The 25,232-nt window shown below is 44.0% G+C and overlaps 1 protein-coding gene and 2 long non-coding RNA genes across 5 annotated transcripts; 2 read left to right on the top strand and 1 right to left on the bottom strand.

Annotated features, from left to right (window-relative positions):
- Positions 1 to 942: 942 nt before the first annotated feature.
- LOC117024524 (uncharacterized) lies at positions 943 to 23,585 on the bottom strand. The gene is made up of 3 exons (XR_004423475.1): positions 23,495 to 23,585; positions 5,565 to 5,789; positions 943 to 1,900 (listed from the first exon to the last, which is right to left on the bottom strand). It is a non-coding gene; the product is annotated as an uncharacterized LOC117024524 (long non-coding RNA).
- LOC117024523 (uncharacterized) lies at positions 4,021 to 17,319 on the top strand. Of its 3 annotated transcripts, none has more exons than XR_004423472.1 (5): positions 4,021 to 4,595; positions 5,608 to 5,728; positions 6,389 to 7,411; positions 7,714 to 7,979; positions 11,782 to 17,319. It is a non-coding gene; the product is annotated as an uncharacterized LOC117024523 (long non-coding RNA). The 3 variants fall into 3 exon arrangements; XR_004423474.1 differs by having other exon boundaries at positions 11,730 to 17,319; XR_004423473.1 differs by lacking the exon at positions 6,389 to 7,411 and having other exon boundaries at positions 4,023 to 4,595.
- LOC117024522 (10 kDa heat shock protein, mitochondrial-like) lies at positions 22,575 to 22,883 on the top strand. Its single transcript, XM_033109893.1, has one exon. The coding sequence runs from the start codon at positions 22,575 to 22,577 to the stop codon at positions 22,881 to 22,883; it is 309 nt and encodes a 102-aa protein (XP_032965784.1).
- Positions 23,586 to 25,232: the final 1,647 nt, after the last annotated feature.

The raw sequence follows: 25,232 nt of genomic DNA, 5'->3' as shown, positions 1-25,232 counted from the left end.
TACAGCTTCATAGAAAAATTAACCCAGCCATTTTCATTTATGTTAATGGCCAGAGTACAACCCTTGTAAGTCTCTGAATTGAGAAAAATGTTTTCAATTTTAATAGGCCACACATGCACAAGTTACAAAAGGACATTCAATGAAAAAGCCTCCCTGTTTTCCCTGTGCCCCATTCCCCTTTCCAGAAGCCCCTTACCTTCCATATTCTGTCAAAAGCAGTCTGTGCACTTACAATGTGTTTTATTAATGGAAATAGTGGCAAACTATTCACACTTTTCTACAACTTGCTTTTTTCACTTTTTTATCTTGAGGATTTGTATAAATATATAGAGTTGCCTTTTTCTTTTTTACAACTGCATAATGTTCCACATAACCATTTATATTGGCATTTTATATTAGAAATTTTGTTTTGTTTTGTTTTTTCCTATTAATAGTCTTTATTCCATATGGGAAAGTACAGTAGTTGTGTGGAATATATTAGATATTTTAAATAACCATTTATGTTGAAATATATTTTATTGATGGAATTTTTAACGGTATTGAAAGACATGATTTGGATTATACATATGTTTAAATGTGGAATTTTAGGGAGGCGTTTTCAACCTTCTGACTTTTCAAGGAAAGGATAAAATCAGATTGCTGGTCTTGGCAATGATTTTCTAACTGAACAATGATTTTTGCCATGCATGTGTTAGCATATGGTTGAGATAAGATTTCTTTCTTTGTATCACAGATGTGACAATGCACATGAAAGCCACAGATGCCTAAAACAGACTGGGAAACTAGTTCAGCATGACTCAAGTAAACATGTGGAGGAGTGAGTGTGTGAGCGAGTGAGGTTGTGCGTGGGGGGGGTGTGTGTGGATGGGGGAGTGGAGCTGAGTAGGTGTGAGTGTGCAGCGGATGGAAGTGGTGGGAGAAGACGGGGGTCAGATGGTGAAAGGCCTCTCAGGTCAGGCCGAGGAGTTAGGGTTTCATCTTACAGGCAGTAAGGTGCCATTGAAAGATTTTCACTGCAGAATCATGCGATCAGATCAACATTTTAGAAAAACCCCTCTGGTGGCAGCCTGAGAGCTGAACTGAAAGGACAAGTATGGAGGTGGCTACTGTCACTCTATGGTTTGTGGTGGTATCACTACAGTCTTGAAGGCCAGAATCTTCAAACCTCTCTCTGTGCCATCGTCACATTGCCTTCTCTCTGTGTATCTGATACAAATCTCCCTCCTTCACCATCTTGTAAGGACCCTTAAAATTGCATTTAGGGCCCACTCAGATAATCCAGGATACTCTCCCCATCTAAAGATCCTAATCACATCTGCAAAGATGCTTTTGCCAAGAAAAGTAACACTTACTGTTTCTAGGGATTAGGGCCATCTTTGGGGGCCATTACTCAGCCTCCCATAGATGCCCTTCACAGAGGCATTAATGGAAGAGTAGCAGCACGTTTGGGGGAAGAAGATGACAAATGACTAGTCCTAGATGACCCAGCAAGTTAGGGACAGGGACAGAACTGGACCCTAGGCCCCTAGTATTTCCACTGTCTTGTGGTAACTGGCTAGGCAAACAAGTCCATAAGTGGACATGGCTACGAGTGTCACCCTCTGAGACTAAACCTAGTAAAGCAACACAACCACAGTGACAACAGCAGGGCAAATAACCATTTTTGAAGTTGGAAATGGTTTGCAAGTATGTTGCTGATAGAACTAGCATATATCTTGAAACCAATCAAATGACCAAGTAGTATTCTGAAGCTCTAGCTGTATAAAGACAACCATGACTTATTCACTTATATTGTAAGTTGAATGTCCATCTCTCAAAATTGTTCAGGAAAGCTCCTGGAGATCATTATACTTTTTGTGGAACACCAGAAGACCCTTATGTCGTAGGGTAGGCTAAAATGCTATAACAAAGAGTAGAGCATTGCTGGTAACTGAGGAGATATATATATATATATATATATACATATATATATATATGTTAATTATAAATACATACATATGTACATACATACATACATACGCATACTCTTGACACCCATTGAAAAGTTGACTACATTTGTACCCCTTAAGAAAATTACTCTGAACTATGGCTCTTGTTGATCTTGACTTCAGCCTCCTGAGTGTTGAGAATTATGAGGTCTGACAATTAAGTTGGTGAACTTGTTGCAACGATGTTGCTAACCTTTTTTGATATCAGAGGGATTATTCATTATGAATTTGTACCAACTGGACAAACAGTTAACCAAGTTTACTATTTGGAAATGCTGAAAAGGCTGTGTGAAAAAGTTAGACGACCTGAACTTTTCACCAACAATTCATGGCTGTTGCATCACGACAATGCACCAGCTCACACGGCACTGTCTGTGAGGGAGTTTTTAGCCAGGAAACAAGTAACTGTATTGGAACACCCTCCCTACTCACCCGATCTGGCCCCCAATGACTTCTTTCTTTACCCAAGGATAAAGGAAATATTGAAAGGAAGACATTTTAATGACATTCAGGACATCAAGGGTAATACGACGACAGCTCTGATGGCCATTCCAGAAAAAGAGTTCCCAAATTGCTTTGAAGGGTGGACTAGGTGCTGGCGTTGGTGCATAACTTCCCAAGGGGAGCACTTCGAAGGTGACCGTAGTGATATGCAGCAATGAGATAGGGAGCATTTTTTCACGAACTTACTTGTCCGACCTCATACATGAATATCCTGGCCTTGGCTGATACTTTCTCAACAAATGGACTCTCTCCTTAGGCAAGAAATGAATGATTCCACACTTTTAAAACCAAAACCAAAGAAAATAAATGAGGAGGGAGGAAACTCTGCTTTTGAATGTTAAGAATAGATTACATATTTTTGATGTGACTTCTAAGCTGCCTTATCAGTTAAATAATTTTCTACTTTTACAATACAGGCCATTCTTCCTACTGAAGTTAAAAGCCAATGGAAATGGCATGTCTGCCAAGTATTCCCACTTCAAAAGGAAAGTTCTTAGTGCTTTGATGTGAGCAACACCTCATCTATCTTTTCGTACTCTCCAGTTAATTCCTACCTAGGCTCTTTGATAGCCTTTAAAAGTATGCCTCCTTTCTCTAAAGCCTTCACTCCACACTTACTGCTCTTTGGATTAGGCATAATTATAGGTCTTAGACATTCAAAATGTTGTGTAAAATAAAAATATCCATTTTACATTTATAGTCTTACTGGAGTTTTGTGATAAGTACTTTATATAATACAAGAATCATCTTTTGAAATCTTTTGTGTGGCTTTACAAGGCCTGGAAAACACCTAAGTGTGAGTTAACCATATCATGTAATAAAATATTTTGTTCAGAAGAATAAAATTCTAATTTTATCAGAGTATGACAAACTTGGTTTCTACTTATAGAAACTTATTTCAAGTACTTTTCAAGAAAATTTTACAAGTCCAACTACACTTAGAATTTATCACCCTTTCTTTGGGTGCAGGAAGCTGTGCTCTGTATTTTTAAAAAGTGACAATAGCTTTAAAGCATTAATGCAAATGAGATGAAGATCCATCTAGAGGATGGTTCTTTTGTGTGAGGAGACTAGTGGGAGGCAGCAGATGAGGTGAAAATATACATGCCAACCAAGGAGCATGGGCTTGATTCTATTAGCCAAGCCACTTAAGAGCCTTAAGCAGAGCAGGGCCAATTACTTTGGTGGCGTGTAGAGAATAGACTTAAGGGGAACAAGACCCGGGGCAGGTTGACTAGGAAATGCGGATAATTTGAAATAATACAATTCTGAGGGTTGGCATGAAGAGAAAAGGACAGATTCCGTTAAGTATCTGGGAGGTAAATTTGTATTTGATTGGACCATAAGGAAGTTTTATCCCCTTTGCACAACGTGCCTAACTTATCGCAGGTGCTCATAGAGACAGTTAATCAATGACTACATTTCCCATAGTACTTAAGGCAACGTTGCCTGCATTTCCCAGAGAGCTGTGCGATGCTCGCGCGGGCCCTGAACGTCGGTGGAAACAAGGTAAACAGAAGGGATTGTGCTCTTCAACGAAATTTCCCATCATCCTTCCTTCCTCTATCCCTCTTGTCTTGTCTCCGCTCCTCTGTTCACGGGCTTCAGAAGCTCGAATACCCGGAGACTTGTCTCCTTGACAACAACCACACGTAACCGTTTTGGTGCTGCGCGACCGGAAGCGGAGTGGCCCGGAGCCTCCTGGGAACTGTGGTCCCGCCTCACTGGGGCCCGCCCTGCGTATGTTTCTGCCTCCTCGAGCTCCGGAACCAAGGCATGAGTGACAGTGACGCGTGACTTGCCCGTTTGGAAGCCTTAGGGTGGGAACTATTCCGTGCACGGCCACCTGCAGGCCCAGGTCGCGGACGTTGGTAGAGCCGAGGAGCCTGGACCGTCTCCTCGGTAACCCGCTTGCCGCGAGGCCTCTGCTAATTGTAGTTGAGCGGGGCCGGGTCCGCATCGGAGGTCCGAGCCACAGCCGTTACTGCTCAACCACCGCGGCCAGAGCGAGCCGCAGCCAACTCGCCTTTCGGGTGGTGAGGATTTTCAGGCTTCTTGGGCGAGTTGCCACGGCGTTACCTCGGCTTCCGAGCACGCAGGCAGGTGGGCATCCGCCCGGAAATGCAGGATGTCGGTCCCGACCCGCCCGCTAGCTCTCCAAGCGCTGACCCGGCTTAGTTGGGTCATGGCAAGGGTTCCCTGGGAATATACTTGGCTGGCGTTTTGCGTAGACTCAACACAGTGGATCATGGTGATTAGATGGGGTCCAAGTGAATCAACAGTGGAGCCTTTAGAAAACATCTAGCCCAATCCGCTTCTGTTAGAGAAAGGGGGGACCCAGGCCCAGAGAGTCAATGATTTGCCCCAAATTGAGGTTCGGGTCCATGGCTGTTTGCTCACACCTTTCTTTCAAGCACAAAACACAATGCCTGGCACAGAACAGGCGCTCGCGTATTTCCTTCTAAGGACAAACAGCTGAAATACTTCGTTACAAGATAAAAACATTTTAAGAGTGAAGTGGATCTGTAAACGAAGACTTATCAGCTAAATGCAACACGTAGACCTTGTTTAGATCATGATTAACCAATTGTGAATTTTTTTTAAAATCATAAAAATGTGAACATTAATGATACTAGGAATTGTTTTAAATTTTTAGTTGTGATAATGCTATTGGGGTTGTGCTCTAAAAAGAAAAATAGTTTTAGGAACACATACTGCAAACTTTATGGATGAAATGATGTCTGAGATCTGCTTGGAAAATATGTGGTGTGGTGGAGGAGGGAAGAGCAGATGAAAGGAGATTGGCCTGCTGTCCATGATTATTGGAGGAGGTCGAGATGGGTACAGGGAGATCCCTATGCTTCAATAAAGCTGGGGAAATTATTTTTAATAATTTTTTTAAAATTTACATTATCTCTGGGAAATTGGATTATGAGGACTTTCTCTTTGAATATTTTTATTAAATATGTAACTTAATTTTTTTTTGCAAGGAACACATGTTTTATAATCAGAAAAGAATAATTTTTGAAGAAATACACTGGGGGGGATAGTCTAATAAGAGCAAGTAGTTACCTTTATTCCCTTCAGAGCTCCCAAGTGTTTTAATTGTCTCCAGGACAGGACGTTTTCTGGGGGAAGATGGCGCCTCCACTACCAGCTTACGAATCCCCAGCGTCTGCCAATTGAGCCTCAGTTCAAACGTGGGTCGTGGGAGCTCCACCCTCTCCAAGCCAGTGGTAAGAGGCAGCATCCCCTGAGAAGGAAATCAAGGTCTTTGTCCCTTTTTCCTGGGCCCTCCTGTGTTGGAAAGTGAGACGAACATGATAGGTTAAGATCTATGCTGAGAGCTGGTGTGATCATCAAACTAACATGAAACCTCATTGAAGGACCCCAGAGAGCACCCACAGGTGCCCCAGCCTCAGCTGAGTCGTTCATTCCCTGGAGAGTTGGTCTGTTTTGAATTGCGGCATGGTAGCTTTTTAGCCAAATCACACTTAGTGGTGTGGCGTAGGGAGACCTTTACTGACAATAACATTATTTTCTTCTCTTCATGTAGCCTGTACGCAGCATTTGAAAGGAACCAGGGAAAGGCAGGGGGGTTGGGAATCAAGAGAACAGACCGGATGAGGCATCCACCCCAATTCGAGGGGGGAGCAGGCAAGGTGGGGGGGCTGGGCACACTCCTATGTCGTTCTTCAGAAAGCAGTCATGACATCACTGTTTCTGTTTGCTGTAAATTCTCGGAACTTTGTAACAGGACTACACACGCTCTTGCAAAGCCGAATAATACCACTAGGGGGTGCTGCGGTAGAGCGCAGTGCCCACGGATCTTTGAGCGCAAGGAACCAAGAGTTGACTTAACAGATTCGAACATGTCCATTGTTCACCTACATCAGGGGGAACATCAGATCTCTTCTTGATGGAGCATGCTTTGACTGAAAAGCGCCCGCACTGAAATAAGTGACACGTGTATTGGACAACTTCTAGAGTCTCCTGTCACTGTTGGCATCTCTGGGACACGGAAGTAGGAGAGGTCAGAGGTAGGGATGATATTCATCTGGTGCCCACCAGAATGGATGGATGGGTTGCTCAAATATGTAAATGCTTCTGGACTGGTGGGTAAGCAGCTGCTGCTGCGTCGCCGAGTGCCCCGCACCCCAGCAACTCCCCCCTGACCCTCAGGACCTTTTCAGGGTCCAACATCTAATGTTATCACTGGGTCCTACAAGAGGCCTCTGGGCCCCTGCCGCTGGGTGTCCAGATGAGACCACAGCTGTTCTAACCAGTGTGTGGGCCCTCCCCGTGAAGTGTTTGTGGTATCCCCCTTGGCCTCCAGCCTTCATGCCCCTTCGCTGCCCATTCTCAGGAAGGACAGCTGAGCAGCGAGGCCCCGCAAAATGAGTGCTGGAACCAACTGGATTCACGTCCCTGCTCCACGTATTCTAGCTCTGCCATCTTGGGCAAGTGCTTTAAATTCTCTGAGCCTCTGTCTCCCCATCTGCAGGCGTCAAATAAAATAATAGAGGAGAAAGTAAATGAGAAATGTAAACCACAAAGTGCTTACATACAAAAGTTATTTGTAAATTATTGTTTCTGACGTGTATGAGTTCTTTGTCCCACACAGGACCATGCCTACCCTCAAAGCCCGCTGTCTTCCCTCTGGCGGGGCCCCTTCCTCTTATCCTTTCAGCAGTTACCTCAAACCTCCATCCTCCGCTGCCCTTCAAGGGATGCCCCAGGACTCCGCTCTTTGGAGGTCACTAACCTCGGCTCCTTGGGGCAGCTTCCTCAGCTGCCTGCGTAGCACACCCTCTTCCTGTGTGGGCAGGAGAGCTCGAGTTATTCTTCATTAACTTCTCAGAATTCCTTTCACCCCATCACTACTTTGATCCCCTGCTTTTTCCTCATCCACTCCCCAGGTTTGTAAAATAATAATTTGAGGGGTTTTTCTTATAATAAAAGTAATACATGTTCATTATAGAATATTTAGAAATTACAAATACGCCAAAAAAAATTAAACTCAGAACCTTATTATATATATAGTAGTTTATAACCTTTTTTTGAAAATGTATGATTCAGTATGCTACGACCTCATTTTTCATTGCTGTATCACATGCCATGGCTTCTGTGATTGATCCCCTACTATAGGCGTGGTTTTTATTTTGATTGCTTTTTTTGCACAGCAAACAACTAAATTTGGATTTTCTACGTATGATTTCAGCTCATGACCTCAGGACTGAGGACAGGGAGTTCAGCTCAGATCAGGAACTTGCTGAAAGAAGACCCCACGGGTGACTCAGGCAGACTCCAGGGAAGCTCTGCAGGCACCTGAGCTGGGAGACACCTCAGAATGTTCCAGTACCTTAGACCAGCATCAGGGAACCTCCCAGAGGGGAGGCCAAGCAGCTTCCCTGCCCCTGAGAAGAGTTTCAAGCAGGAGAAATAGAAGCTGTGAAGGTGATGAGAGTGACCAAACCTGCAGACCAGGTGAGCCCTTTGTTCCAAATCAGAAAAGTTGTCCAGGCAAAGACCCCATGGATGTAACACGTGTGGGGGACCCAGCCCCCACTTAGCATCAGAGCCCACATGGAACAGAACCCTCAAGTGTGGGCGTGTGGAACAGACTTCCCGGTCTTCCCGAACCTGGTGGTCAGGCCCACCCGTGTGACCAGGTCAGGAGGGTTTTACTTTGACGAGAGAAAGGTGAGCACATGAGAGAAAAGGAGAGGGGCGGGGAAGGCGTCATTCAGGAAGCCTCGTCCCAAAACAGACTTTCTCTGCAAGGCTTTGTAACCAACCAGGTTTATGACATGATACATTTTTTCTCTTTCTTAACAAAAGTAATATAAGTCCATAACAGAAACAATTTAAATACCTATAAAAATGAAAAAAATGTAGTCACCTATTCCAGAATTGTCTTTCTAGCATTTTTTCTCTAAGCGCATATATATTCCATTATTCAGGTTTCTCTAAAAAGATGGGGAACTTCCTCCGGTCCACAGCTACATGCAGCCCCCACTTCCTTTCACCTGGTTTTCAGAATGAGAACCAAGAAGACCCCACAGGCCTGTTTGTAAACACAGTAGCAATACCGCTTTTGGCCACAAGAGGGGGGTGTTTGCTCATGCACATCTGTCACAAAACCTATGGGGAACCATCAGGTCTGTCCTTGGGTCCAGGAACTGGCAGCTCCCATCGAGGCCACACATAGTTAGTCCTTGCTTTATTGTTCATTCTGCTCACTGCATCTCTTGGAAACCTTGGTTCATGAGGGAAAAAAGAAAGAACTCATGCTCGCTCACTCACCACATCTGCCTGAATTTGATGAATTCTTGGACAGCTCTCTCCTCACTGTTGCAGCCTTGAGCTTCTGAGTGAAGGGATGAACTACACACCTGATCAGGTCATCCCCCAAACTTAACACTCTTCATGGTTTCCCTTTGTTCTTGGTGCAATCTGAGCTCTTTCTAAGGGCCCTAGATGACCTGGTCCCTCTTTACCTCCTTCCACTGTATTCTGTGTCCCTCACGTACGCTGCACTGGCCGTCTTTTGGCTCCTTTCACTCTGCTTGTCACCAACAGACCTTCTAGCACGTTTCTCTCTGGAAGGCACTTCCCGGCACATAGCAAGCTGGTACTTACTCTTTTAGGTCTTAGCTGACATCACTTCTTTCCAGAAGTCACTCTCAACCCTGCAAGTCTGGGTTACATTTGTCTCCTCTGTGCTTTTTTTTAAAAAAAAACATTTTTTTTATTGGGAAACAGCCATGGTCATTGGTTACATATTCCTTTCATGCTACAATGACATAGTTGACTCTTTCAAGGAGGGCACAGTTCCCAGCGGCCCATGCAGGGATTGAACCGGCAACCTTGGTGTTATCAGCACCACGCTCTAACCACCTGAGCTAACCAGTCCCCCCTCCTCTGTGCTTTGGTGGGGATCTTTCAAAATGCTGGGTTGTCTGCCTCCTAGAATGGAAGTTCCATGAGGGCAGGGGCCACGTCAGTCTTACTCACATCCCCAGCACCAGAGCAGAGCACCTGGCCCTCCATCGGGCTCAATAAAGATTGCTTAAATAGATGAAGGAATGGAAAAAAAACAAATGAAGGAATGAATGAATGTGCCTTTCTCTGTTCCCTGAAGTAGAGTCTTCAAAAGCCAGTCCACTTCTCTGTCCCTCCTGGTTCACCAGGTACCTCTCACTGTCCCTTAAGTTTCTGGAAACATACCCAAGGAACAGTGGTGCTCAAGACCCAGTTCTCTCCCTTGTGATGCATGGGAGACAGTGAAATTTGGAGTGAGACAGACATAGCCGCAAGGAAGTCTCTGCCACTAACTGGCTGTGCACTTATTTACAAAGTGGAGATAAGGAGCACCAGGCTTGCAGGATTGCTCTGAGAAATTATATTCTGGCCTTACACATGGCCGACGGTCATTGGATCAGAGTTCTTTTTCCTTCCCTCCCCACCACCTGAAACCTTGGGACACGGACACCCCTGCAATCTCAGAGGTGCTTCTGTTTTCTTGATTCCCCTGTTTTCCCCAGAGTTGCCCAAGCCACTTGTTGCCGACACCTCCTCCTTCCCTGCCGTTTATCTCCAGCACAGATAATAGTGCCAGGTAGAGAGTAGAGCTGGTGCTAAAAAGACACTTGCGGAATGAATAAATGAGTGAATGAACGAACGCGTCACAGCAGCGTCCCCTAGCATGTTCGCCAGTTGTCAAACATGTAATGGTGGTCAGCCTGTAGATGGCCTCCTGCCCGCTGAGCAACACCTGTAATGGGTCGGGCAGATGTGAAGACAGAAGGTGAAGACTTACTGAGGGAAAAAGAGGAAGGAAGAGGACACTGAAGAAACACTGTCGCCCGGTGGGAAAGGAGAGCTACGGAGCCTGGATTCTTCTGCACATTAGGCACCTCTACAAGTGGACCCCAAGGATTACATGTGCCTGACGGTTGTCTGAGTGAACTCTCTCCCACATGGTGCCGGCATTCCCTCCAGCCAAAGTCCGTCCGTCTGTGACTGGCCTGAAAGTACAAGTCCCAACAAAATCATTTTCTACATTCACCCTTTCCTTGTGATTTTCTCTTGTGTGAATATTTTACATCACGTGTGCTCCGAGGCCCCTCTGACCGTCTTCCTTGGGCCCTGTGGTCTCCTGTTTCAGGAGGACCCCCAAGAGCACCCTCATTCATGATGAGCAGCGGCCCCCTCTCCAGTCAGAATTTTCCAGTGAAGAATAAGGGCTGATTTCTTCTCAAATGATCACCACCCCCAGTTCATTACATGGGAAAGATTTAGCTCCAGAATGGCTTCTCCACTGCTGGGCGAGGTTTGTGTTTTCCCAGACCATCATTCCACTCATTGACGATGGAAGTCTTCTCCTGCATGAGACACTGAAGGTTAAGCTCCAACGTGGGCTCTGCTTCATCTGTGCTGGAGCTGTGCCCTGTGATTTTCTCATCTCTGACAGCTGCTTGCCTTCCTCGGAGGATTTTCCTACGTTGCTGCTATTCATAGGGTGTCTCTAGTATGAATTAGAAGATGAATAGAAATTTTCCCCTATTCATGATATTCAAAGATTTCCTCTGCTCTATGAATTCTTTCATATTCTGCCAGAATTCTGTCCAAATGTTTGGCCACGTGTCTCATGCCAGGGGAGCGAGGTTTGTGCTTAGAGGCTGGTTTCCAAAAGTGATATCTTTATCAGCATAAAGTCCCCAGATCCTGGCCTCTGAAGAGAAGCAGTCCTCTCATGATGACCCCATGGTTCTACTAGGGCAGGAAGGCTGTGTGTTGCCTCAGCCCTGGCTTCACTCAGCGATGACACCATAGGAAATGAGAGTGTCACAAGCCCCCATTTCTGAGAAACCACTGCAAGAAGAGAGCAGACTCTGGCTTTTTCCTCTTGTGATTATAGCAGAAGCAGAGAAAGCACTAGCTGAACCCTTTACTTCGCAAGGGGATGAAGAGGGACCTATGTTCTGAGCACCCATGGTCATTGCTCATGTCGCACTTCCCCTGGAATGCAGCCCCCACAAATTCGGTCCATCCTCCAAACCTGACCCAAAAGCCGCTTCTTCCCTGAAGCCTTCCTAGGATTCTGTGAACTTATAGTTGGGCTTCCACTCTGCACGTCTATGAGAGGTCACTGCCCATAAAACCCATTTAGTGTTCACGTAATGCTTTTAGTCCTTCATGACCTTTTTATGCATTTTTTTTCTTTTCAAACAGACTTAAAGCTCTTTCAGAAAGAACCACATCTTGTCTTTTGTGTTCTCCACAGCACCACCGAACACCGAGACACTCGGGATGCTTTGTTGACTTGCCACTGTATATGGCTGTGGACACTGCAATTGAAGCTGGTAAAATGGGAGTTGTCACAGCTCTGGGCAGTCGTGGATGCAGGTGCATTTACCTGTGACTGGAGATGGAGCTGCCTTCTCTGGGATGGGTGTCGGTCATTCTCTTCCAGGTCACACAGGAGGAAGGTGATCTCATCCCAACTGCCATGTTTTCCACCCGACACCCAGCCCCTTGAGAGGCAGACCGGCCCCATGAGCCCCAATAACCATAAGGTGGCAGAAGCTTTGTCCCCTTTGCCTCAGCTCCACCTGAGAGCTGTTGCTAGCCACCAGGCATGGCGCTCATCCTGGGAATGACCTTGGAAGGGGGAGGCAGGGGACAAGCAAGAAATCAGTGTTGTTGCAGAGCTGTCCATCAGAGTGTCCTGGTTAGGTATGGCTAGTTCAGGGACCACCTTCAGCATGAACTTGAGCTCTTTGACGGCAATGTCTGAAGCATCTCCACATTCACAGTGCCTAGCTTTGTCCCTGGCACATAGTAGGTACTCATCTGGCACGGAGTAGGTGGATGCTGCTATAGTTACCAACAACTGAGTAGCTCATGGAGGTGAACTCCTACACGTCTATGAGAAAGAATCACATCGCATCTTTTGTATTCAACCCAAGCTTAGAGGAGGACACATGCTAATAACTGTACTGAATGTCCCCAACGAGAGTACAGCATCCCTTTGGTGCATGGTGACCTTCTGGGTCCCAAGCACAAAACCCAGAAACTGCCTCTTGCCTTTTGTTAGTTGCAAAATTTCTCCCCTGCCAAAAAGTGGGAGACACATTGGAGCTCTCTTCTACCTTTCTAGAACAGCTAGTAAGTTAGAATGTTCTTGGTGGAAAAGGAAGGGCTAACCCCTAGTGCTGACACTCCCCATAAGAACTGCATTTCTTGGGAACCCAAGGCTACTGCCAAGCAGCTGAACCTCGAGCCTGGTGAAAATGTGAGCCTGTCATCGAGCATTAGGCAGAGAAAGAAAGGGAGGGCCCTGGCCAGCTGCCTCTTTGTCTGCTTAGCAGAGGCTTACGAGCTCATGCATTATCTCTGGACAGGACAGCTGGTCACCGGGTTTGTGCTCCAGGCTTGGGAGTTTATAGCTGAGCTGTCATTTATAAGGAAGTATCCAAAATAACCCTCTCAAATTACTCCTCTAATGACTCTCAGTGACTATCCCAAGGCCACGTTGAGTAAGAAATTACAGAGACAGGTAGAGGAGATTGAAATGGTAATCAAGTGAAGGCTGTTGAGGGAGGAAGGGATTAGTGGGACAGGTGCCCCTACACTCAGCACTGCAGGGGAGCTGGCCGGAGCTGTTCTAAAGGCTTCTGGGTCTAGAAGGAAAGCTGTAAAGTGCTCTGTGCTACGTAAAGACAGCCCCACTCTCCGCTCCCCACCGTGGACGTGGATGGCACCAGGGAAGTTCCCCGTCAGAACGAGCAGGACTGCCTCTGGAGATGTTCATTGGCTGACTGTCCTGGCGGGGCTCTGACCCTGCTCCCGAGTCTGTAAGACGCTAACAGTAGCAGGAACTCGCGGGCACTCAGTGCCAGCTGTGCCAAGGGCTTCACATGCAGTGTCTCATTTAATCCTCCAACAACCCTACGAAATAGGATGTTTCTATCCTCATGTTACAAATGAAGAAACTAAGACTTAGAGAGGTTAAATAACTTGCCCAAGGTCATGCAGCTAATAAGTAGAGGAGCAAGGATTCAAATCCAGGTCTGCCTATTACCCCTGCTTTTGAAAGTTCTAGTTTTCCCATTGCAGGATTTCTAATTCCATTCTCTGGAATAACCAGTCCACTTTCTGTCTCTGTTCCGTGGCCATATTGAAATCGTCCTGCTTCCACAATCCCTTCTTTGGCCTGTCAGTGCCACAAAACAGTCTCTAAGAGGTCGAGTTCAGTAGGTACTGACCGCTTCCGACACCTATTAAAGCCACATTCCTGAGAGACATCCTGCGTTGTCCAAGCAGTCACTGGGATTTCTGCTATGGGAATTCAGGGAGATTCCTGAGTCATGGCAGACTCAAGAATCTGATTACGCTCTCAGTCCTATAGGATACTCAGGCAGAACAAAGCAGGAACAATTTCTTTCTGCCCCACCGTGTCCGGGGTTCCGCTGGAGGGGCCCAGATGGCTGCAGTAGGTCGGGATGGTTGGACAGTGGCTGTAGGTCAGGGGCCGTGGTTCTGTCTGCCAGCTGGACCCCGCCTTTCTCCACGTGGCATCTGCCGAAACGGGGCTGCAGTGTCCAAAATGGCTTTTTCACTCATGTAGACACGATCCTCGGTCTTCTTCCACGTAGCCTAATCTTACATTGTTGCTCCACTCCACTGTACCTGTTCAACCCCGCAACCCTTCCGTAGGGAACCGCCTCCCTCAGCGCTCGCTGCCGAGTGGCTGTGTTATATCACGCGACCCTCCCCATGCACACATACAAGTCACTGGACCAGGATCCATTTTAGGCTGGCCAGTGACTCGAAGTCACCTGGCTCAAAACAAGGAAAGCCAGTAAGACCAGTCAGATTCCCCTTTTGTGACGAGATGTTACGTGAGCAAGTAGAGCCTGGATGGACCAATGTGCTAGCCAGAATTAAGGAAGAAACCTGGAGATTTGAAGAAAAAAAAAAAGAAAAGCTATGACAATGCAGTTATAATGGAGGGAATAGCGAGCCTGGTTTTGGCAAGAGAATGAAAGAGGGAATGACCTCCTTTAGAATCCCATAGCTGGGACTCCGCGAAAGGCAGGGGGGAGCCAGCCCCAGAGGCACTCTCGTGCCCCTGGGCTCACCAGGCTCTGATTCGCCCCATGTGTGTCATTGCAGCAGGCTGGTTACTTATTTACTTTGCTGTCAGTTGGCTTAGAAATGGGCATGTGACTTAATTGTGCCTAAACATATTAGGAAATAGCTGGGGGACCTTCTGGGAAGAATTTTGCTTTTTGATTCAAGAAACAGTGAAGAGGCCTGTCCCTTCTTACTACTTTGAGCATAGGTGTTTGTGGACATGATACTTAGAGCTGTAGCAGCCGTCTTGAGACCATGAGGTAACAAGACCAAGGGAAAAAGCCAACGTACTGAGGTTGGCCTAGCAGACAGACAAAAAGAGCCTGGGGTCCTTGATGATATAGTTGAGCCACTATACTTATCCTAGAACTACCTACTTCCAGTTTTACTGATACGTTAGTGAAATGTCTTTACTTTCTATGCAGATTTCTGTTATTTGAAGGCTTAGGCGTTTTTAACCAGTATAGCAATCCTCTGAACCTGTATTCAACTCCTTAGAACCCCATGGCTCTTGACACAGCTCCAAATGGAAAATCAACCCAAACTTAGACATTGGAAATCTTATTTATGTGGTAGGAAATAAAAGTCAAGATTTCTCACAGCCTACAGAACAATTTCAGCACTTGGTCCCAATTCCCGGGGCCTACAGAACACAGATGAGGAAAGATAGATTCAGGGACGTTCTAGATGCATGAGCATGAGTCTTCTAAAATGGGGCTCAATATTGAATTTTAGAAAGACCGAGTTCGGCGGGAGCAGGGTGTGTTTGTGGTGGTGGGGGGTGTTAGTTAGTAATGCCTGAGATGCAGAGCCTGAGCACAGGCCAGAAAGCCAGGGGAGTGCACAGAAGCAGCAGCAAGCTGACACGGGCAATGGTGGGTGGGTTGGATGACTTCTGGAGAAGGAAGCTGGTATCCACAGCAGGATTTTATGATCTCCAAGTCGTTTATGGCAGCTGGAACTCAATTGTTGGAAAACTAGGCCTTTCAGTTACTCTCCAGCCAGCCTTAACGACATTTTTAGAGCCTCCTAGGAATAAGGCACCCTGAATTGTAGCCACTCCCTATGTACGGGCACTCCCCATGTTCTCCATTTCTCCTTTTTTTCTCTGCGTTTACCTCCTGTCTTCTCTAAGCAAAGCCGGGAGCCAGAAACACACAAGACCTACCTCAATGGGAGAGCAAATATAGTGGGAGACAAGGGTGTCTTCTGGTGGGATAAGGAGTTAGGTTGGGAGGAGAGAAGGCAGTCAGTTGATAAGGACTAGATTAAGCTTTCTTCATACCCAATTTTTGCCAAGCAATGTGTTTTTATATTTCTTCAACCCAAAATTGCCAGGTCCTTCCCTTACGAAATGAGAAGTTGAGCTCCAACTCTAGCCCTTTCTCTTCGAACTTCTAGTTTTAAATCTAAAACATACAGTGGCATCCTCTTCATGTGTCCTACAAATACAAGTGATTCCATTACATTCAGAACTTGAGAAATGTCTCCCACCCATTTCCCATCTCAAAATGATCTTCAGCAGTATACAGCTGTGGCCCGTAGACGTTCATCAAATTAAAGGGGCCCAGACACATTGATAATAGAATTTGCAACCACCAGATTCTGCCCTCTTGGTGTTCCCTTATTTATGCACCCTACATATCTTACGGAATCCTGCCCCCAAAGGTCGAAACCAGCCAAACAACCCTGATGTTTGCCTATTGTATTCATTCATTCAGCAGAAATGTAACAGAATTGTAAGTTACGCTTATAAAAGCAATGGTAATATTAGGAAGATAAGTCATGTAAAAAAAAATCCTGTGAGGTAATCAGAAAGGAATGAAAGCTTTGGTTTGGGTAGAGGAAGCAAAAAGTTTAAACCCCTACGTAATGTGATTAATGCTTTCATGTGATACTTTATAAGCCCCAAATTGCCTCCCAAGTTTCCCCATATATCACGAAGGATTCTCTGAAACCCAATAAGAGAAAGAACTGAAGGCCTTTCCTCATTCTCCGTAATCAAGGTTTTTCTCCAGTATGAATTAGCCTGATTACTGACTAAACACTCTCCCACAATCTTGACAACACGAGAGTGTCTTTCCTATGAACTCGTCAGTGATGACAAAGGGCTGCACTATCCCCACATGATTTTCCACGTTGATTATGCTCACAGATTTCTCTCCCGGATGAATGATCTGATGTTCAATATGCTCCACGCCTCCCCTGGGTACTTTTCCATATTCATCACCTATGACCAGGTCAAGTCCCAAGGGAATTAGCTGACATTGTCTAAGAATGAAACTCTGATGGAAGGTTCATCCGCATCGAGTATGCTCCCAGGGCTCCATTCTGCCATGAAATCCAGGATGTCTAGCTCTGAGCACTGTCTAAAAGCATTTTTCCATCCATTACATGCATATGGTTTTTCTCCAGTGTGAATTCTCTGACGTTGAATGAGCTTTATTCTTGTGAAAGCATTCACATTTATTGTGCTTGTAGAGTGTCTACTGCATGTGAGTCAGTGGGTACTGTGTGGTGCTGGGATGCTGGTGGATGCCTCTCCCAACGGATTCTCTCCGAGGTGGATGCTCGGACGTTCAGTAGGATGGGAGCCCCAACGGAAGTTGCCTGTATCTGAAACAAAGATGTTCTCTCCAATATGAATATTGTAATACTGAATAAATTTTGAGTTCTGTTCTAAGATTTGGTCACACGTATTTTGTTTTGGGGCTTTCTCACTTCTAAAAAATGTAGGTAAAATTGCAAAGTTTTCCCACATTTATCACATTCATGGGTGGGGTCCCTAATGATTCTCTAGGATGTCTCCATCTTCACAGAACTCTCCACACTTGGAGACCTGGTACGCATTCCACAGGGACCTTCTCATTGCATCCACTTATGAGTCTACTGCTGCTGAAAGATCCTGCTCGGGGTTAGCTTGTTCTCGGTCCTAGTCTCACATTTCAAAAATGTAAATGAAATACAGAAAATGTAAATATCAACCATTCTCTATTAAAAGACAAGAAAATTTCTTGGACTGAGAATGAAAGATTTGGGGAGAAGATTTAAGAATAAGAGTGCCTTTTGGCAGATATATAAAATGAAGGGTGTGACAGACTGCTGGTTACATACATCCCGTTTTTCTTAAGGAACCCGATTTTTGCCACAATGAGAATGTATCCATTAAAAATACCCTCCGTAGCGACTGGGAGGGAGCACGTGAGGAGTTGCGAGGAGGCCGTTCCACTCCGTTTCTTGATAGGGTTGCTGGCCAGATAGGTGTGTTCACTCTGTGAAAATCCCTACGTGGTGTACTTATGATTTATGCACTTTACGTGGTGAAATGTTAAAAGTAAATCACTTCTCCATCCTGCCATGCAGCCACGGGACAGTTCTGGCAAATGAGATAAAAGCAGAATTGGGCTTCCAGGAAAATTTGTTAAAGTGTATGGACTCTGGAACAGGAACCTTTTGCCTTTTTCCTGCCTGCACCCCTTCTTCCTGCGGATCCTGGATGTGATGCCTGAAGGTGCAGCCATCCTGGGAGTATGTGGAGGAGGGGCACGTGCAAAAGATGGCACAGTAAGCCTGAGGAAGGTAGATACCCGGACTCTGGTGGCCTTGAACTTCTCACCTCTGGAATTTTCACTTTTTTCAGTCTAGTGGGTGAGAAATGATTTACATTTTATTGTGAGGTTAGGCATCTCTCCCTATGTTTATTGCTTCATTGCTTCATTGCTTTATTTGATTTTTTTGTTTGTCTTTCCCCTTCTCCCTTCACAAAACTTCTGTATTCATTGAAGATGTAAGTCCTTTGTGGGTCAAATGTGTTGCAGATAGCCTTCCAAATTGTCATTTCTCTTTTGAGTTTGTGTGTGTGTGGTTTTTTTTTTATTTTTTTGGTAGATAAGTGTTAACCTCTCTGGTTTATTTATTTTGGTGAGTAAGTTTTTTAAAATAAACAGAAGTTACTATGTGTTTTATTTTATGGTTTCTGAATTTTGTATAATATACTTTTCCAACTCCAGAATTGTTAAAATGTTGATCCTTTTAACAGCACTTATATAGTTTCGTTGTTTTCATGTTAAAATCTTGGATCCAAGTGAAATTTAATATGATGTAAGGAATGAAGTAAAGATCCAGCCTCCCCTCTCCCATCACCTCTCACCACTCTCTAGCGAATAAATCTCTTTTTCCAGCTCTTTTGAAATGCTACCTTTATCATGTTAAATTCTCACTTGAGGGCCGGTCTGGTGGCTCAGGCGGTTAGAGCTCCATGCTCCTAACTCCGAAGGCTGCCGGTTCGATTCCCACATGGGCCAGTGGGCTCTCAACCACAAGATTGCCAGTTCAACTCCTCAAGTCCCGCAAGGGATGCTGGGCAGCGCCCCCTGCAACTAATATTGAACACTGCACCTTGAGCTGAGCTGCCTCTGGGATGGCCCAGTTGGTTGGAGCGCATCTTCTCAACCACAAGGTTGCCAGTTTGATTCCTCGACTCCCGCAAGGGATGGTGGGCTGCACCCCCTGCAACTAACAATGGCAACTGGACCTGGAGCTGAGCTGCGCCCTCCACAACTAAGACGGAAAGGACAACAACTTGAAGCTGAACGGCACCCTCCACAACTAAGATTGAAAGGGCAACAACTTGACTTGGAAAAAAGTCCTGGAAGTACACACTGTTCCCCAATAAAGTCCTGTTTAAAAAAAAAAAAAAATTCCCACTTGAATTTGGGCCTTCTTCTTGAATCTCTCTTTCATTTTTCTGTATCTTCTCCAGTAAGCACATAATTTAACTATTTTTCTTTATAAGTTGTTTTAATATCTGATAAGGTTACTCCCCTCATGACTCTTCTTTTTCAAAAGGCTCATAGTAGATAAGTTGGAGTTGGTAAGAGTCACTCAGAGATTGACCAATGTCCTCGAGAGGTGTCAGGTTAATGTCACCAGTTGTATATACGAGTATGACCAAGACATTCAATACAATGAGAAAGGATGAAAGGAGACCAGTGTAACATCATTACAAAACATTACTTTTACCATGATGTCAGGTATTGCACAAAGGTTCCTTAGTATAGATGGCATTTTAACAATATATTTTAAGTAGTCATCCTTTCTACAATTTAGAAAGGATGGAACCATTTTATAAGACAAACAAAAAAAGACATTTTCTCTTCTTACTCATATGTAGAAACTCAGCATGAATCAAGTTATAGTTCAACTAAATATGTCATAATGGCAAAAACATAAAACTTCTGATGATCTTTCATAATATAAAAGGATAACATTGTGCTTCAAGTCCTATTGCATAGACGTATGTGTACTTGAGATGATTATTTTACAGGCCTCTGTGAAGACTACACAGAGCACAAACCGTTCTGCCATTCTATCTGCTCTGAAAACAGCTCTGTCTATGATGAGAAGACAAATATAACATTAACAATTGTGCTTCCATTTTTGGAATTTAGGAGTGTTGTAAGGCAATTATGTATAAAATCCAAGTCTCTTTTTAAAATAAGCTTTACAAAAAAACCCGAAAGGACTTATTTCTTCTGATAAGTTTCCTTGAAGCAAACAGAAGCATTCAGAATAACTGCATTGATCTTAGAGCTGCTTATGATTTTAGGTTTTTCCTTAAAATGGCCATTATAGTATTTAAAGGCCTTATTAGGACATTAGTTTTGAGTGCAGGAAAGTAATAAGAGAATTATTCTCTCAAATCATGCCTTTTTATTCATCTCTGCTGTATAAATGTTTCATATTGGTATAATGAGCATTAAAATGAAATGTTTGGAAAAATATGGACCCAATAAAAATGAATGCCTCGAATAAGTCAAAATTTGTAAGAGGAAAACTTGTTTTCTGATATAAGTATAAAAAAAGATTATATTGACTGTGTATAGTGACTTCCAAAGACTAAGTAAGAAGGTGAGGGTGGGGTGTGGTGAGGGAGAGGAACTTGACAGTGGAGAAGCCTGAAAAACACTACCTCCGCCAGGTGATAAAGGTCAACATCAACAGTGATTAGATATATTGATGGTATGTAACTTTGATATGCTATGATGACAAAGGCAATTTACCTCTGTGGTCTTTGTCCCCGAAACCCATAATCCCAGTCTAACCATATGAAAAAAAGCAGACATATCCCAATTGAGGGACATTTTACAAAATATCTGACTCCTCAAAATTGTGAGGGTGATCAAAAACAAGTCTGAGAAACTGTCACATCCAAGAAGAGCCTGAGAAGACATGACAACAAAATATAATGTATTCTGGATGGGATCTTAGAACAGAAAAGGACATTAGGTAAAAACTAAGGAAATCTAGGTGAAGTATGAACTTTATCTAAGAATAATATTGGTTCATTAATTATGACATATATACCATAAAATGTTAACAGAGGAGACTAGGTATACAGTATATGGGAATTTTCTGTACTAGCTTTGCAACTTTTCAGTAAATCTAAAACTAGGCCAAAATACAATTTTTATTTAAAAATAAGGTAAGAAGAGGTCGATGGTGTTTGCAGACAAGATGACATAGACACAGTTACCTCTATTCCTCCCACAAAGTACAGCTAAAACCCTGGACATAAAGGAAAGGGTAACCTTCTAGGGACATTGGGACTGATGGATATGACACAGTAGTGAGTTCCCTGAATTTTCTTTTTGTTTTCTATATATCCTGGACTTGCACAGAGGAAGCCTGCAACCCAGAAAGACCAATATCTGCAGACCCCAAAAAAGCCCAACCAAAACCCGCTCTCTATAACCAAAGGACCAGGCAAGGGGCAGGCAGCCTATTAGGACAAACTTTTGACAATGTCTGCCCTATTCTAGACAACTACCATAGGAAAACAACCACATCTCACCTCCCTTCCCCACCCCACATTCAGTGGAAATAGAGTGTGAGACTAGACTTTGACTGGTACCTAGTAGTAATGTGGCACTCCTCCCCCGCCCCACAGTGTCATCAGAGACCAAGAGGGGAGCCTAGACTTACATCCCTGCCCAGTGATAATGGGGCAGCATCCACTTTGCCCCACCAATGTGGTGTCAGCAGACACCTGCTAAAATAGATTTAAATGAGATTCAGGGTCTCATAATACCGCAAATGTCCAAGATACAGTAGAAAATCATAATATCAAGAGTCAGAAAAATCAAAACTGGAATGAGAAAAGACAACAGCCAGCAATACTGAAATGACATAGATGTTGGAATTATCTGAAATGATTTTAAAGCAGCCATCATAAAAATGTTTCAGTAAGCAATTATGAACATTTTTGGAACAAATAAAAAAATAGTCTTAGAAAAGAAGTAGAAGATATAAGGAGCAATCAAATGGAAATTTTGGAGCTGAAAAATGCAATAACCAAACTTTAAAACTCACTGAATGGGTTCAATGACAGGATGGAGGTGGCAAAGAAACAGTAAATGAAGATTGATCAATAAAAAGTACAACAGAGAGAAAATTGACTGAAAATAAATAAAAAACAAGCAGAATCTCAGGGACCTGTGGGACAATAACAAAAGCTCTAACATTCATGTTGTTGGAGTCCCAGAAGGAGAAGGATGAAATAATGGTTGAAATTTCCCCAAAGTTGGCAAAAGGCAGAAACCTACAGATTCAATAAAGGCAAAGAAATCCACACTAAGACATATAATCAAGCTTCTAAAAACTAAAGACAAAAAGTCTTGAAAACAGCTATGGTGTCTCTTGAAAGAAACAGTTCATTACCCATAGGTATCAAAATTTGTGGGACACAGCTAAAGCAGTCTAAGAGGGAAATTCATAGCACTAAATGCATATGGAAAGGTCTCAAATCAATTATTGAAGCTACCACAAGAAACTAGAAAAAGAAAAGCAAAATAATTCCAAAGTTCACGAGTCCAGAGTACTGGACTGCAGGTCTCTCTTTGCGACTGCAGCACAAGAACAGAGTGTGCTGCTGGAGCCATGGCAGGACAGGCATTTAGAAAGTTTCTTCCCCTCTTTTACCGAGTATTAGTTGAAAAGAGCGCTGTGGAAAATGTAACCAAAGGAGGCATTATGCTTCCAGAAAAATCTCAAGGAAAAGGATTGCAAGCAACAGTAGTAGCTGTTGGATCGGCCTCTAAAGAAAAGGGTGGAGAAATTCAACCAGTTAGCGTGAAAGTCGGAGATAAATTTCCTCTTCTAGAATATGGAGACACCAAAATCATTCTAGATGACAAGGATTATTTCTTATTTAAAGATGGTGACATTCTTGGGAATTGTGTGGACTGAAATAAATCACTATTGAAATGGCACCACGTGAAACTGCCCATTCCACTGAAGTTGTGAAATCTCATCATGTAAATAGTTTCCATGTCTCTCTTTTGTAATAAACTACTGATATCCAAAGTAATGACATCCAGTATCTCTCAAAATTTAGTTTCTCTGCAGTGACATAAACATTTCCAAATAAAAATACAAAGGGGAGAGCATTTTTCTCAGTCTGTTGAGATCTTGCTTCTAGGCGTATCCTCCATTAGGCTCAAATAAATATTTATAAAAATTAAAAAAAAATACAAAGGGTGCCAAAAACATGTATACACATTTTAAGAAAGGGAAAACAGTTAAAATTGTAACACTCAATATACACTGATAAGAAAAGATAACAAGTCATGTGTATACATTTTTTGGCATCCCTGGTATATAAATAAATTTTAAAAAAGAAAAGCAAAATAAGCCACAGAAGGAAGGAAATAATAAAAATAAGAGCCAAAATCAATGAAGTGAAAAAACATAAAAACAACAGAATAGCAATTAAACAAAAAGCTGGCTCTTTGAAAGATCAGTAAAACTGATCAACCTCTGGCAAGATTGATAAAGAAAAAGAGGAAGACACAAATTACCTGTATCAAGAAGAAAACATTGGACAGTCATGAACTGGTGGATCTAGGAGAAGGAAGCAGGTCTGCCAGGAAGTCTCACTCTGTGGTGGTGAGAACGATGTTCCACACCCAATGCGTGGCACCATGATGATAATGCCTGCGAGGTAGTAGTGGAATGCTTGTGTTAGGTCTCACTTGTCCCTCTTCTAACAATTTCAGAGAAATCAGCCCCATTTCTCCCAGATCCAAAGCCTCCAGTAAAACAATCTCCCCCAATCCTATCGTCCAAAAAACCCATCATCTCCACTAGAGCCACCCATCACTTAAGTCTGCCCCTCACCTTGGATAAAAAAGAAGATGCGCAAACTATTTTTGAACAAACTACCTACTTACTTCTGCCCCTTGGGAGAAACCCCTGTTTAATTCTTACCACCTCACCAGTGCCAAGGGGCCAAGAAACCAATGCCCAGCCTCCCTAGGCACCCACGTCAAACGCAGCACAGGGCAGACCATAGTATGCAGGGAAGCAGAATACATCTGTCTGGATAATTTTCCATTGTCACCCTGGCCAGTCATAACCAGAAACTCCAGAGGTCATTGTGTCATCCAAGTTGTACCAAATCCGAAGCACATGTATGAGAATCGTAGCCACAAAACCCACCAGTAAATACATAAGCACTATGGAGTTGATGATGGACAACCAATAGCTTTCCAGTGTTCGGGGAAAGGAACCACCACCATCGTCACCATGACACCTGTCACTCCAACATTCCATTGAAGTCTCAGACAAGTACATGCCAAAAGTGTGGGTGAGGCTGTAACTTGTCCAGGCTGTGGGGCTTGACATCTCACAATGAGACATCGGCAAATACAATTTGATCTCCATGGAATCCTAAGTGGAAGTCCAAGGGGTCCAGAGCCCTATCTTATGGTAGTATAGCTGGAAGCCACTCTCCTCCATGTAGCCCACAAAGCCACAGGTTTTTAAGTCATCCACCACAAATTCAATGCAGTACAGCTTTGATGGACTGGCACCGCTCCTCCACCTACAATGAGCCAGTCAAGAATCAGACATGGTCTCCCCAGGCTTAGGCTTAAGTCAGGCACTGCTTGGCACTACTAACACTGTGGGCTGGATAATTCCTTGTGTAAGGGGCAGTCTTGTGCATGGTAGGATATTTAGCAGCATCCTGGGCCTCTGCTCACTAAATGCCAGGGGCAACCCCCAGTTGTGACAGTCAAAAATGTCTCCAGACATTGCCGAATGTTCCTTGGGGGACAGAATTGTCCCCGTTGAAAACCACTGGGTTAGACCTTAGGGGGTCTCCGAAAAAGCAAGTGTGATTTGACAGGGTTGATACCTAGAGAAAGGAGAGAGGCCAGGTGTAAGAATGTCTGGAGTAGACTATGGAAAATATCTCTAAGACAGGATTTGCTAAAGAAAAAGCGTAACAGGGAGCGTTAGGTAGAGAGTGAAGGGGCCAGTTAAAAAAGATCCAAGAGATAGGTATGGAAGGAAACAGAACCACGTAGGAGTGATAGTTGGGACCTTATTACCAACAGAGAAGCTTGGAGTCAGGAGCCCTGGGCTCTAATATCAGCTCTGCAATTCACTATCCTTATAGTCTTGAAAAGTCACTTCTGAGCAAGTGAGTTTTCTTTGTGAACTGAACGCGAATAATACCACCTGCTCTGCCTGCTACGTGGGGTTATATTTAGAATCAAGTCAGATAATGTCCATAAAGGTGCTTTGAAAACA

Source organism: Rhinolophus ferrumequinum, chromosome 7 (assembly GCF_004115265.2).
Source record: "Rhinolophus ferrumequinum isolate MPI-CBG mRhiFer1 chromosome 7, mRhiFer1_v1.p, whole genome shotgun sequence".
Lineage (NCBI taxonomy): Eukaryota > Metazoa > Chordata > Mammalia > Chiroptera > Rhinolophidae > Rhinolophus > Rhinolophus ferrumequinum.
Note: the sequence above shows the minus strand (reverse complement) of the source record. Positions and strands in the feature narration are given on the sequence as shown.